This window comes from Mus musculus, chromosome 4, assembly GCF_000001635.26.
Source record: "Mus musculus strain C57BL/6J chromosome 4, GRCm38.p6 C57BL/6J".
Classification (NCBI taxonomy): domain Eukaryota; kingdom Metazoa; phylum Chordata; class Mammalia; order Rodentia; family Muridae; genus Mus; species Mus musculus.
Genome location: NC_000070.6, coordinates 103,316,599 through 103,331,591, shown reverse-complemented (window position 1 = coordinate 103,331,591; position 14,993 = coordinate 103,316,599). Strand labels below are relative to the sequence as shown.

General features: G+C 40.2%; 1 protein-coding gene across 10 annotated transcripts in view; it reads right to left on the bottom strand.

Annotated features, from left to right (window-relative positions):
* Oma1 (OMA1 zinc metallopeptidase) overlaps positions 1 to 14,993 on the bottom strand; it is a 59,995-nt gene that overhangs the window by 40,278 nt on the left and 4,724 nt on the right. For 5 of the 10 annotated variants that reach the window (XR_867888.1, XM_006503302.3, NM_025909.3 and 2 more), the window contains exons 2-7: positions 12,064 to 12,570; positions 9,724 to 9,952; positions 6,400 to 6,573; positions 6,192 to 6,299; positions 2,626 to 2,754; positions 213 to 287 (exon numbers count right to left, since the gene is read on the bottom strand). Coding sequence is in view for 9 of the 10 variants with exons in the window: in XM_006503302.3 (XP_006503365.1) it covers positions 213 to 287; positions 2,626 to 2,754; positions 6,192 to 6,299; positions 6,400 to 6,573; positions 9,724 to 9,952; positions 12,064 to 12,551 (1,203 nt within the window). In the remaining variant the exon portion in view is untranslated. The remainder of the gene's footprint in view (positions 1 to 212; positions 288 to 2,625; positions 2,755 to 6,191; positions 6,300 to 6,399; positions 6,574 to 9,723; positions 9,953 to 12,063; positions 12,571 to 14,993) is intronic. The other 5 variants (XM_006503301.3, XM_017320360.1, XM_030253713.1 and 2 more) reach the window with 4 other exon arrangements.

Here is a 14,993-nt window from a genome sequence, read left to right as displayed (position 1 = left end):
CCTCTGAATCTCCGTACCTGTGGACAAACCTCTTCTTATTATAACTGAGCTGTGTCCAGCATTTTGTTATAGTATTATAAAGATGAGTCTTACAATGGGTTAACACAGTACATGTCTTAATGTTTGGCCTGCACTTGGGCCAAACATTAAAACAGCACACGTTTTTGTCAACTGTATGAGGGACACTGTATTTGAGCTACTGTCCACTTTACCTTTGCAGCCAGCTGTAGTCCAACTTTGTCAGCTTCGGCCTCCAATGTTCTACTGTATGGTCGATCAAACATGTACTAAGAAGAAACAGGACAGAAAACTCCATTAAGCAAATTCATTTCATGATCAAAGGAATTTAAAAATGTATGTTAAACTAATTTCACTGAAAATCTAGTATGAAATCTCTGTCCTCTAAGGTATAAAATGTAAATGTGGCCTTTGTTTCTGCCATTAGACTCATACTTTAAACATGACAATAGGGAACATGAGGCCCTTGCCTTCCCCCACAGCCTGGGTTGCCATTGTTTCTTTCCTTTTCTATTCATATTCTCCATGACTGAACAGAGAGCTGCCTAAGTGCACACACTGGTGCAAGCTTAACTATGGCCAAGAAACGTTAATCTGTCACAATTCTAAAGGGAAATCGAGAAAATGTAGGTATATGAGAGCCAGTCACACTAGCAGAAAACTTCAGTGAGCAAACTAATCACAAAGCAGAGGTTCTTCTCTGATGGATTATCTTCATTTCCTTTTCTAAATATTGATTAGTTAGTAAAATAAAATTTCCTTCTTGACTTCAATTTTTAAAAAAACACAGCTATCCTAACTTTAATTTTCCTAATTACTTATATTTATGAGTATGTTTTCCAATTAAATTTTAATTTGCAGTAAGTCCTAAAACTTTGTAGGAGATGGATTGATAAGCAGAACTTTTTAAAAAGGAGCTATTTATCCACTGAGCAACTTTCCAAACCCAGCAACATACTTGCTATGGATACAAGCAACCTAAACTGCTGTTCACAGTATGTGAGCACAGAACATGACTTCCTTCCCGCTCGGCTACATCTGCTTCAGCTGAAGCACTGCATGGCAGAGTGTCAGCTCTCAGGGCAGGCTGAGTGTGTGCCACCGACTGTGCTAACCCGATAGCGCATCAGCTTCAACAGAAGAACTCACAGGGCAACATGCAAAACGAAGCTAACAACGGTAACAAGAAGAACTCACAGGGCAACATGCAAAACGAAGCTAACAACGGTAACAAGCTCCTCGATTTATACAGAGTATTACATGAGCCAATGATAAAATAATCATTCCTATTAGCTGAGTTCTTACTTTGTGCCTGGTACTACACAAAACGCTTTTAAAAAGTAGTTTTCAATCCTGAGTGAGTGAGTGAGTGAGTGAGTGAGTGAGTGAGTGAGTGGTGGCTGACCGACCGGGTGGGTGGATAACCGGGTAGATAGGTGATTTTGACTCTTGGAGATAGTTGTGTTTGGAGTTATAAGGTCATGCTGTCTCAAATTCATGAACTCAGGAAAACCTCCTTCCTGCCTTAGCTCTTCAAGTACTGGGACTATAGGTGTGCATCACTATGCCATCTAGCAGAGGCATTTATTTTAATTATTACTTTTAGGTTTATTTATTTTATGCATATAAGTGGTTTTTCCATGCATGTAAGTACACCGTGCGTATGCCTGGTACACAAGAAAGCAAAGAGGGCATATAATCCCCTGCTTACAGATGGCCATATGGGTTCTGGGAATCAAACTAAACTCAGCTCCTCTGTAAGAAGAACATAGGCTCTAAACCCTAAGCCATCGAGACACTGTGGAGAGCAAGATAAATGGACATCTACTGAGTAGGGGCCATATATGCAAGAAAAAACCCTGTAATACCAGGACAAGGCCACACAGCAATAATAATCCAGAGCAAAACATTGGTAGTTTTAACAGAGCCCTAGTGTAGCAGCCACCACGTAAGTGAAAGGCAAGGAATGTGAGCCATTCCCACTCCACAGTGCAGCGCTGACAGCATCCCTCTCTGCTCACAAAGCATGGTGAGAAGGGCTTGCCAAGAGAAACAGCATCTCCTGACAACAGTCACTGAGGGGCTCAGCTCAGCAGAAAAGAATCCACACTAGCGGAACCCCTGGTTCATCCCCAGTTAATTATTACATAGAAAAGCCGTGCTCAAGAGGTGGGGCTCATTTAGTGTTTCAAGAGAAAAACAACGACACTGCCCTTGTTAACATCGACTCTTATGATTCTGTTATTTTAAAAAGCAACTACTTATACATAAGGGGAAACCCCATCAACTCCACTGACAGCAAGTAGGTCAGTGACAGAACAAAGAGAAGGGAGCCCTGACTAGGCTTTCTTTCTGTAATATCAACAACTATGAATTTAAAAAAGAAAATTAATTAGCCCAAAGTTGGAACAGTAGCTCTTTTAATCAATCCTTAAAAATCATCACACAGATGTAGTATTTCTTAATTAAATGCTATAAGGGAGCAGCACCTATAGGGTAGAGCAGACACTAAACTCAGTACTGTCACTAGGACAGACTTTAAATTCTGATGCACACTGCTTCACACGAACAGAGTTGCATGCTCACCACAGACCATCTCAGACTTACCTCCTGCAACTTTGACTGTATCCACTGGCCCAAAACTGCCAAGCTGTCTCGGGGACAAATGGCCCAAATCATTGTGAGAAAAATCATACCAAGGAAATCCAGTAAATGAACCAAGCTAGCCTTTTCTGCCTAAGAATAATCAAAATAATGACAGCCACAATTAGCAAATGGAGACAGTACATATTTGTACTTTCTAGACACTATTTAGCCATACTAAATAATTTTGTGTGCTCAACTGGCCAACACAAGCCAAGATTGATTTTTTTAATTTGTTATATGTATTTTTTGTGGTACATATATGTGGGCACGGTACGCCACAGTACAAAGAGGCCAGAGGACAACTTGTGGGAGTCAGTTCTCTGCATCCATATGTAAGCCCAGACATGTGTCAGGCTTGGGGCATCATTGTTACTTGTTGAGCCATCTCAGCAACCAAAGACCCAAATTTCTCCCCTCACATCCAAGCCATCTCCTGGAATGTCCCTTTTCTTTGCTTACACGCTATGAGCCATTTATGCCTTTATGACAGTTTACCACTTTCACCGAGCTAATTATTCATCGCCAAAGACAGCGACAATAAGCTACAGTTTCTTATATGAGCAGATACAACAATTCTTCTAGTTCAATAAGCCTCATTTCATAGATCATGGAAATGGAAATTTTTTGATTGTCCCAATTCACACAGCTATTAATTAGTAAAAGGACCAAAAATCCAAGCCAAGGCTATTTTGGTATGTAATGTAGACACTATATTCTACAAATCAAATAAAAGTATTCATTGCACTTATATTGTTACATAAAGCCTAAAATAAACATATATATGTATATATATATATATATATATATATATATATATATATATATATATACATATATATATAATCCACCTAACACATGAAAACTCAGAAGATTTCAAATTTACTTTACATAAAAGTTTTGGGGTTTATGACCTAATACATAAAGGCGTAGTACAATGACACAAGTTTTTAATTGTGTAAGTTTGGTATTTGTCACTGAGAGCTGGATTCTGTGAGTTTCGGGCAGAATCACAGCACTAACCAGTTAAGGTCTATATAAAGTGTATTCTGCACAACAATGCCTAATACAAGGTAAATGCATGGGCTTACTCACCACACACCAAAGTCAGACTAGGACCCCATCAATATAATCTTTCACAGAACCAACTATCACACTATAACAGCTGTTAGCTGTAAAATAATTATTGAACTGTTTTACCACAAAAGACTGAAGTCAAAATGACAAAGCATTTATGAAGAGAAATGCCTTGCTTGCTATGGTTATTAAGAGTCTAACTGTTATTAGTCTTCAAAAATAAAAACTTTTTTGGTTATGTTTGGCTTTGTTTTTTGTTTGTTTGCTTGCTAGCTTGCTTGTTTGAAGACAGGATTTCTCTGCGTTTCTCTGCGTAGCCCTGACTATCCTGGAACTTGATTTATAGACCAGGCAGGACTCTAACTTACACAGATCTGCCTGCCTCTGCCTCCTTGAATGCTGGGATTAAAGGCATGGACTACCACACCAAGTTAGAAAGAGTTTAGAACTGTCTATTTGTAGAAAAAGGAAACAGCATAATAGCTGATTTAATGAAAACTAGGATTTCCAAAAGAGAAAACACTGCGTTGATCAAAGAGCCTTTGTCATCTCAATGTTAACTGCTTTCCATTAAAGCTGCTCCCTGCCTCCCTTGTCTCATCAGCGCCACCTTGCGCTGGTGGCAGTGGTGACCTTCCACTGACAGCAGGCCCAGGCTGGATGCCAGAGATTGAGCCAGGGGAATGGTTAACACATTTTAAAGCTACAACAGCCAAAGCTAAGCTCTTGACCCCAAGGAGAATGAACTTTTCTAGACCTCACAGTCAATTTGATAAAAGAACATGCCTTAAGGTCATTTAACACTACATACTTAACCTGCTATCCTACTGTGTAAGTTTAACCTGCCTTTTAAAAATAAGCAATATAACCAACCTTACTATGCCTTGAATTTCTAATACATTCAGCTTTTACAATCTGAACTAATGTATAGCTTTAATCTTAAATTATGTTACTTTCTATGCCAGACCCAGAATAATGTGTGTATGTATTGTGATCGCTTGCTGAAAATAGCCAACAGGTTGAAAGCAGCCGAAAATGCCCTATAAATGTTGAAACTAACATGTAGATATAGGATGGTAGCGCCTGTTTGCTATGCTGGCATAAACAGAGACACAGCACAGATTCAAACACACACAGGTAACAGGGAGAGATAGGTCTATCTGTCTGTCTCTCTCTCTCTCTCTCTCTCTCTCTCTCTATATATATATATATATATATATATATACATATATATATATACACACACACATATATATATAATATCATGCATGCATGCACATAACAAGCAAGCGCACACACACATGCACACTAAGCACCAAGTTCACAGGGAGAGAGTGGAGAAACCAAGCATGGGCCCATGCTTGTCAAACCAGGAGAAAGTCTCTGTGTCACTCATTAGTACATCACCAGTGTTTATGACACCAGTATTTGAGAGAAGTTAGAACACAGTATAATGATACTATTTCTATGGCTTAGATTTATTCTTGTATCTATTTAGGAAACATTTCTTTTTCCTGTAGATCAAAAGAAATCAGGGATGCTTCAAAAAAGAACAACATTGGCCCACCTCATCTTACTATTCCTCTAAGGGATAGGTAGAATTTGAAAAGACTTTGAGGAAGATTAATAATAAACACGATAGTTTCCATTTGAAGTTTATACTATTTGCACTTATTATTTAGCATGCACTAATCCTTTCACAAATATTTACCTGCATGTTCTGATTAAAAATAAAAAATATACTTTTCTCTAGTTATATACATAAAAGATTCATTCATATTTTTAATGAATAGCAATCAAAAATGAATACAAAAAGACATCCATTTTTACATCCTTATTAAAACCTACATGGCCACCATTAGTCGTTTCAAATGTTAGTTTCCTAATATTAAAAACCAGGGATGATAAATACATACTTATAAGTTAAAGCTCTGAATGAGAAGGAACATACTAGATGAAGTTCTGTAAACTAATCGGCCCATGTCATTACTGTTCCACATTAACTCCATATTGCATATCATTTAGGCATTTCCAACAACATTCCAAGCCATCATGTGAAAATAGTAAGAATAAAACTGATTTACCACTTAAATAGTAGTATAACTTTACAACAATTAATTTTCTGACTAGTTTACAAGTATGTTAATAATTATGGAAATTTAAAACTTAAAGTGAAATAATTAGAGTCTGAGACTAATTACTTTTTAGCAAAAGAGACAGGTGATAAAAACAGTATTTAAGGGAAACACTAATTATTCAGGATCATATACGAAAGACTGCAAAAATTCTCGAAATCAGCTAATCACATTTTTTCAGGTACAGAATAAGGCAATTACGTCCCATCTATTAAAAGAAGAAGAAGAAATTGAAAGAAGAAAAGACTGTGTTCCTTAAAGGATTCCACTTGCTAATATCAAAGCAAACATTCAGCAGCTGCACATCCCGGTACTCACGGCGTGCCCCAGGACTGCGTGTGCGATCTCATGGCCCAGGAGGAAGGACAGCTGGTGCACGTCCGTCACACTATTCAGAAGCCCGGTGAAAATAAACACTTGTCCATTCTGCACAGAGAGAATAGGATAAGCAATTAGCTCACAGTAAAACTCAAAGACGCTCAAGCTAGCAGCAACAACAGCAAACGTGCATAAAGAATTTCCTTACTGGGAGCACAAAGGCATTGACGGCTGGGGAGTCAACCACATGAACCACCCAGTTGGTCTCCGAGATCCCCGGGACGTCTCGATTGCACTGTGTCAGATGATAAACCATTTCTTTCACAGTCAGGTAGCGGGGGTCTCTCTCAGGCAGCAGATCGTTCTTAAATTCTTCCATCCACTAGAAGATTTTTTTAAAAAGTACTATTAAGAGATTTTTCACTACAAAATGCTTCTGCTGCCTCATGGAAGGGTATCTGATGAGTATTGGGCATTTAATCTTGAACTGTGCAAAAATTTACATATATTAAACACTCAAATTTCTGAAATTTGAATTATTCATGGGAGAGCAGTATGGTTTCTCACATAGGAATAAATTATAATTTTTTTATATAAACATGCTTCAATCCAAGTTTTATTCTTTTCTATTAGTCTACATGCCAAGTAAAATGAACTATTTCTACTTTCCTAAGAACTTCAGAAAATAAAGCTGACTAGATCTCACATTAAAAAATCTCATATAAAAAAAAGAAAACTGAAGCTCAGTTGATAGAGTGCTCACTCTCATAGCATATACAAGAACACAGTTCGGTTCTCAGCACTACATACACCCAGTGTGCTTACACATCCCTGTGGTCCAAACACTGAAGACCAGGAACCAGGATGATTACAAGTATAAGGCCATGCCTGCTGCACAGTAAATTTAAGGCCAGTCTGGGATACTAAGAACCCAGTGTCAGAAAGAAAAGAAAAGAAAAGAAAAGAAAAGAGAAGAGAAGAGAAGAGAAGAGAAGAGAAGAGAAGAGAAGAGAAGAGAAGAGAGAAGGAGAAGGAGAAGAGAAGGAGAAGGAGAAGCGAAGCCAAGCCAAGCCAAGCCAAGCCAAGCCAAGCCAAGCCAAGCCAAGCCAAGCCAAGCCCGGGCGTGGTGGCACACGCCTTTAATCCCAGCACTCAAAAGGCAGGGGCAGGCAGATTTCTGAGTTCGAGGCCAACCTGGTCTACAAAGTGAGTTCCAGGACAGCCAGGGCTACACAGAGACCCTGTCTCGAAAAACAAAAACAAAAAAAAAAGAAAAGAACCAAAAAAGGAAGGAAGGAAAGAAGAAAAAAAAGGGGAAGGGAGGGAAAGGAAGGGAGGGAGGGAGGGAGGGAGGAAGGAAGGATGGATCAAAAGAAATTAATTACTTTCAAAATCCACTAAATGGAAGAACACGCTATTCATAATACTGACTTAAGCTTTTACAAAAGGAACAATATCTCACTAACTATGACGTGTTTGATCCATAGAGACTGAAAGAAAATCACTAAGATCTCAGAGCTAATGGGCAAATCACTTCCTCACATAATGCTGATGCAAATGCCTAGACATCTCTTACATGGAAACACTTTTTCTGAAGCTTTTTGTGAGAGATTCTCTCATATATACTGAGAAAATTAAGAATATTCTACAAATACTTAATTTTCATAAACTATATAGTTTAACATTCAAATCAAGTTGATAGCCTTTTTAAGATGCATTAAAATATATGACTTCATAGAATATGAACTTAAAGACTACATCAATTATCATTTTAAAGAATAATTTAACAGTTGTAAAGAAAAGTCTTCTATTAACTCTTCGAAAACAATCAAGGGACTCTTATCTGTATCTTAGTTTGTATCTATTACTGTGACAGACACCACAACCAAGAACCACTTGGGGAGAAAAGGGATTATTCCAGCGTACAACTCCCAGTCCACAGTCAATCATCAAAGGAACTCAAGGCAAGTACTTGGAAGCAGAGACTGAAACAGAAACCATGGACGAATGGCCTGGTGGTCTCCATGGCTTGCTTAGTTCATTTTCTTATACACCCCAGGGCCACCTACCCAAGGGTGGCACTGCTTACAATGAGCAGGGACCTTGCACGTCAATCATTCATCAATCCATTGCCCCATCCTGACTATGTACAGGCCAATCTTATGCAGGCATTTTCTCAGTTGAGGCTCTCTCCTCTCAGATGATTTTAGTTTGTGTCAAGTTGACAGCATACTAGTTTGCACCCCATGTAATTAGAGTACTTTATAACAGCTCTATAAGATGTTTAAATTCACAGACCAATAAGTTAAGCAGTAAAAATGTCTATTCATATGAACACACTTATACATACATACAGATCCACGTGTATATATACAGTATTCATATATGCAAATCCATTCATATCTGCATGTATTTTAAACTATCTGAATAGTAGAAGATACTTCAAAATTTTTGCAAGGTTTGTTCCAATCTTACCAAAATGTTTTTCTCAAACCTGTCTTCCTATTAAGACTAGATTTTAAGACATAGTTTAAATTTGTTTGTATTCTTCTAATTATTATCTTAGTTAAGATCAACTTTTATAGCAAAAAAGTCATTGCTATTAGTGATAACTTTGCTAAGTTCATGTGTTCATTTGTACCCAAGCATATGAAGACCCGAAGCCATTACCCATTCAACAACAGCATCCAGCACTTCCCTGGATGTAATTACTAAAACACAATGATGTCCATCTTTGAGGACACACGAGAACACATTGTGACTGTATGTCTCCACGAGCTGAGATTTCTGAATCCCACCATTATTTTCTATTCAGAAAACAAGTGATTATGGGGCACATACCAGCGAGCTTATTGCTTAGGAGGCTGAGGCATAAGGGTCACAGGTTGAGGGGCCAACCCTACATAGCAAAACTCTGTTTTAAGAAGAAAAAAATTGGCAGAAAATACAATAAAATTTCAGTCAAAACTGACTTTTGGGAAACAACTATCTTATACCTGACTTTCGAGGTATATAAATTCTCACAGCATGTTTACTTATTTGATACATAAAAACTAAGCACTAGTTTGCATGGTGTTAGATCCTAGAACAAACAAACCAACAAGGTTGTCGGTCCCACAGAGCTTAGGCTAAAAAGGGAGAAGGGCACAGACCACGGAAAGTTCCATAATGTAAAGAAGACAAAGGGAAGGAAAACTGGGACCTAACGCAGTCCTGCCAAGCACGGAACAAGACCACAAAAGTCCAGTTCTCAGCTCTATGGGCTGAGTCGCAGTCGGATCCAGCCTGAGCATCGGGGAAGGCTTTCCTGAGTGGGGCCACCATGACGCACAAGCACAGCACAGCAGGAGCCGGCTGGCTGGGAGGACAGCCATGCACACGTGCAAACACCTTTCCCAATGGGAGACCTTGGAGGAGATGACTAATGTGTCAAAACTAAAACTAAAAGCAGTGTATCTTCTGTATGTTAAAAAGCTTCCTGCTTTGTGTGTTAGCTTGTGCAGTGTAGTTACAGACAATTCTCACTACTTACTACTTCATATTCCAGGTCTGACAGAAGTCGGAAGTGTTCTTTGCCCACTAACAGTAGTTTACTCCTTCCGGTGACAGGGCTCACTTCCAGGTGAGTGAAATAAAACACTACAAAGAGCAGTCCAAATGCACTCAGACCAAGAAGCAGCCGCCACTTGTTCTTCCTCACGCTGTCTTTAAATAGCTCCTTCTTGTTAGGGGGAAGTGCTTGCCACCATTTCCTTATGCCCCTGTGACAAATCAGAAATGGCCCGTCTGTAAGTGCATGCTCACACCTCACCAAAACCAACCCCTTCCACCTTTGCTTCTGTACACATAGCTCTTTAACTAAGAAAACTCTCAGCTAGAGAATGGAAAGTCATCGACTCTACAAAATGATAATTAAAACTCCTAAGGCTTTCCCACACCTGCTAATGTGAAGGAAAACCCTAGAATAAGGAGCAGTGTTGTTACAACTCCCACTAATAACACTTCCTATTTACCATATGCTAAGTGCTGCCTAATCACTATGCGTGTGCTCTTTCTAACACCTTGTTACAGAGAAAAACCTAGCCAAGGGGAAAGCCATTCCCAGACTGACCACTTAACAAGGATGAAGTCCGCAGACAAGCATCTTGGAGTCATGGAGGATAAACTGTACCTTTCCCACTGGCTCCTCAGGCTCCAGCAAGGAACCGGAGGCACTACCTCAGCACTGACCGACAATAAGCAGCCCTGCTCAGAAGCAGCAGCCCCACTACCGTCCTGGGGGAGTAGGGGAGGTGAAGTACCAGAGTAATAAAAGTGAGCTGTTACAGAAGCCATCTGGGGAGGGCCTTGCTGGCTGGCAGTAGTGGACAGTGGTTCTCTAAAGTGCCAGGCTAGGTACGAAAACATTTTGACAAAACATTTCCTTGTGGATACACTTTTTTTAAGTCTTAAAATTTATCATGCACACACACATATGTGAAATTTCTCTTGACAAGAATTCATTCTACAAAACAATTTTGTGAAGTTACTACAATCTTACTAAGTCCCTGCTATCATTTGGAAGTACCCACCAAAAGTCTATGTATTCAATATCAAAGGCTTGGCCCTTGGCCTGTTGCACTACTGGGAGTGGTATGACCCACAGGAAACAGGAACTAGTAAGAGAATGTGGGGTCTCTGGAGAGATGTCCTCAAAGGGGCTATTAGAACCCCAGCCACTGCCTGCTTCTGCCTTTACCTTCCTGACCATCATGAAATGGACAAGTCTCCTCTGCCAAGCATTCCCACACCAGGCACTGAGCGAGCCCAGCCTATGCAACCACAGACTAAAATCTCAGAAAGCATGAACCAAAATAAGTCCTCGCTCCCTTATTATCTTGGTTATTTCATCATAGTGTCCGAGGCCGACTAACACAGAGAAAGCGACTGAACCAGAAGGGCCACAAAACAATGAAGTATACTCATTTCCTACTACAACACTTACAGCATCACTGCCTACTTAAGTATATGTGTAACAGATTATAAGAGGAAATGTATAATAGTAAGATCGACACCAAGATCAAACAATTTATAGGACTAGACCTCACAAAGCAATCATTCCTACAAGTGAGGATGAGTTTGTTTCTCAGGAGCCAACGTAGATACCCATTTTCTGTCAACATCAAACAACAGAATTAAATACATTACAGAGAAAGTCTTGGATTTTGAATAAAAGTAGACTGGGTTGTTAGTCTGGCAAGGAGGGTCGGCATATTTAGCCAACTTAGCAAAACTTTATGAAGAGACAGATTTGCTTTCTTCAGCCTTCATGAACTAAGGAAAAGGGGTTGAGAAATAGCCACTTGGATATAAAGTGCACAGTTAGAAAGGACTACCAAGAGAAACGTGACAAAAATCCCCTGAAAACAGAATGGTGGTGTGAGCTTTATCAGCGTGGCTAAGGCTGAGCACCTAACTATATAAATGAAGTCCTTCATTTCATGCCAACTGCCTAAAATTCCACAAAATCAAAGGGCAATGTTCTTAAGTGCTGTTGTTACACAAATCATTGTCAATATTGCCCGTTATCCTTATAATTAGAAATGTGAAATCTTTTAGAAATATCTCAACCAACAAAACTTAAGGATCACATTTGTGCACAATTAATTTGCAACAAATTATATTTCAAGATTATTAAAATCATACACACAAGACTGATAGAATTTACCTTTAAATTTTGAGCTAAATATGGCCTAGGGAAAGGTTTCCTTAAAAGTAGTTTTATAAATACTAAAGTTTAATTATTAAAAAGTATTATATGTTGATACACATGTGAACATAAAACTTCATGAACTTTAACACAAACACTGTTTTCCCCCCAAAGTATATTTACCTGCCCACGATGATAGCAAGGAGCTTTTGCACTGGCTTCAGAATGAGCAGCAAGAGAGGGACTGGGGCAGCCTGAACCCTTGCAGATGTACGGAAACTCCGGGCCTCTATTACGGCAGGACAGCTTGGAGAACAGGAGGCCGCGAGAGCAGGAACGCCAGCCACTTTCCTTGCTCCTTGTCTTAGAACAGAATCACCCCGCACAGTACATCTGTAGGTAAGCACCCCCAATTCCTTGCTTTGGGCACTTGAGAGGCATCTTGATTTTTTGTGATTGAGAGTCCTACAGAAAAGAAAGTTTCTAGGCAGTAAGGTCACTGAATGACAATGACTGACTGTGTTCAGTCCCCAGTATGCATTTACTGCTCGGAGCTTTGGTGCCAGTGGACAGCTTGCTGGGGGGGTCCACTGTCTCCTGTTGGCCAGGTTATTCACTCCAGAGAGAAACCGATTTATCCTGGTAGACTGCAGTCCATAAAGGAGGCTCATCTTTCTTTTGCTTGGTTATCTAGAACACACACACACACAAATAAGATATAAACACCTGTGGAAAACATGTATTTACAAACTGGGAATGTAATGCTTAAGAAACACATGCTGAGGGGCTGGCAAGGTGGCTCAGCGGTTAAGAGCATGACTGCTCTTCCAAAGGTCCTGAGTTCAAATCCCAGCAACCACATGATGGCTCACACCCATCTGTAATGAGATCTGATGCCCTCCTCTGGTGTGTCTGTAAACAGCTACAGTGTACTTGCACATAATAAATAAATAAATCTTTTTTAAAGAGAAGAGAAGAGAAGAGAAGAGAAGAGGAGAGGGGAGGGGAGGGGAGGGGAGGGGAGGGGAGGGGAGGGGAGGGGAGGGGAGGGGAGGGGAGGGGAGGGGAGAGGAGAGGAGAGGAGAGGAGAGGAGAGGAGAGGAGAGGAGAGGAGAGGAGAGGAGAGGAGAGGAGAGGAGAGGAGAGGAGAGGAGAGAAACAAGACACATGCTGAACGCGTCAGGGTAGATGCCTGTACTTCAGTGCACCACGCGCAGCAGCACCTTCAACAGGACAAGCCAGAGGAACGCACACAGCCTCAGCTCACTACACAGTGCTTACTTTCAACACTTGAATTTTTTCACTTCATTTTAAGAAAAAACATTTTATATTTTTTTTAGTTGCAGGGACTCTATTTGATCAGCAAATCATTTGTCAAAATAAGAAATAGCTTCGATAAAACAACAAATGTGAATCAGTTGACAGTAATAAGAGTATAATGGGATAGAAAGGCTAACTTAAAAAAAAATGTTATCTTTAAGACTTTTAATGTACTCATTCCAATAAACCCATGGGGCTTTTGATTAGAATCAGGATGAAAAGAGGGACTTTAATGCCACCTAAAATTGACTTTTTAAAGGGAATGCATAAAATGAGGATTTCCACATACTTGGGGGGTAGGCAAAGAAGGACTGAATGATGGGAAACAAGACTCAACCTACAACTGCCCCAGAGAATGGCTTTGGTGAGTCTCCAAACCACACATAAGAGAAGGACTACGCCTATAAGTGCCCTAAACTGAAGGTGTGATGCTGGGCACGCCTGTGGACCAGGCAGCTAGAGCTTATGGGCAGAAGGAAACACAAAACCCAAAGAGAGAACTCAAGGTCTCTGCAAGCCCCTCCCTTCTCTGCAGGCCTCCCTATGCAGCTGAGTACTAGCTGGGCATACGAATAAGAAATCCCCCTGAAGCTTGCAAAGAACCATAATTTCTGGGCACAATGCACAGGCCAGGGTGCAATATCTGCTCCCATTGATCAAAGTGGGAAAAGTTCCCATTTGTAATTCACAGAAATTGGGTGGAACTCCAAAGAGTCCAGCACGGATGTGAGAGCTGCTCTAGCCCCAATAGCAAAGACTAAAACAAACACCCAGAGAAACAGCACTCTAAAGGATCAAGCTGCTTCTAATAGCCACATCTTGGATTTAAAAAACAAAACAAAACAAAACAAAAAAAACTCAAGAATCAAAAAATAAACATTTAGCAACATGTAATTCACAATTTAAAATTACCAAGCAGAAAATGAGATTCACAGAATTAAAGAAATATTAATCAAAGGAAGCTGACTCCTATCTAATACAAATGGCAGTATTAGTAGACAAGGATATTCGAGTTGTTATAACTAAATTCCACGTGTTAAAGCAGTGAGCTAGCTAGTTACACAAGGCAGAAGTCGTTCTTAAGACACTGGTAGGAGAAAGACAAAAAAAATTGAACTGTTTCACATAGGAAAGTATATTTAAGCTCTTTTAATAGAGATCAAACTATAAAAATGACATGAATACATTTCTTCCCTTCAAATCTGATGATTTACTGTTACAAAGCTCAGACACTTGTCCAGGCATGACCTCAACTTAGAGAATGAGCCAGGAGGTCATGTTAGTCCCTAGTAGCCATTGGTCTCAAAGACATCGGTAGACACTTAGCACAGAGAAAACTTCACATTACGCCGTATCCAGCATATGAATACAAAGACCCACGTAGGGCCTATAGTTGGTGCCGCAGCACACAAAGGGCAGGTAAGCTAGACCTGGGAGGAAAGGCTCTGCACAGGCTTGCACAGAAAAGGACGACGAAACGTACCTACCATATGTGAGAGACCACAGGGAGGGGAAGGCAGGGCTGAGACAGGCTGACTACCGACTCATGCAGAAGATGCCTGAAGGCCTTCATGGTTCTGAGACCCTACTGTGCTTTCCACATCTGCCTGGGCTTCAGAGGCTCTCTAAGGTAGCTCCTGCTCTTCACCCAGTCTCCCTGTCTTACCTAGAAATGAGCTCAACATTCCCATGGCAGGAGGCAGCTGTACAAGACCCATGTGCAAGTTAACATTTCCATGGTAACTGTGTCATGAGACAATCTGAGGGATGCTCCCTACTCCAACTTCCCAATC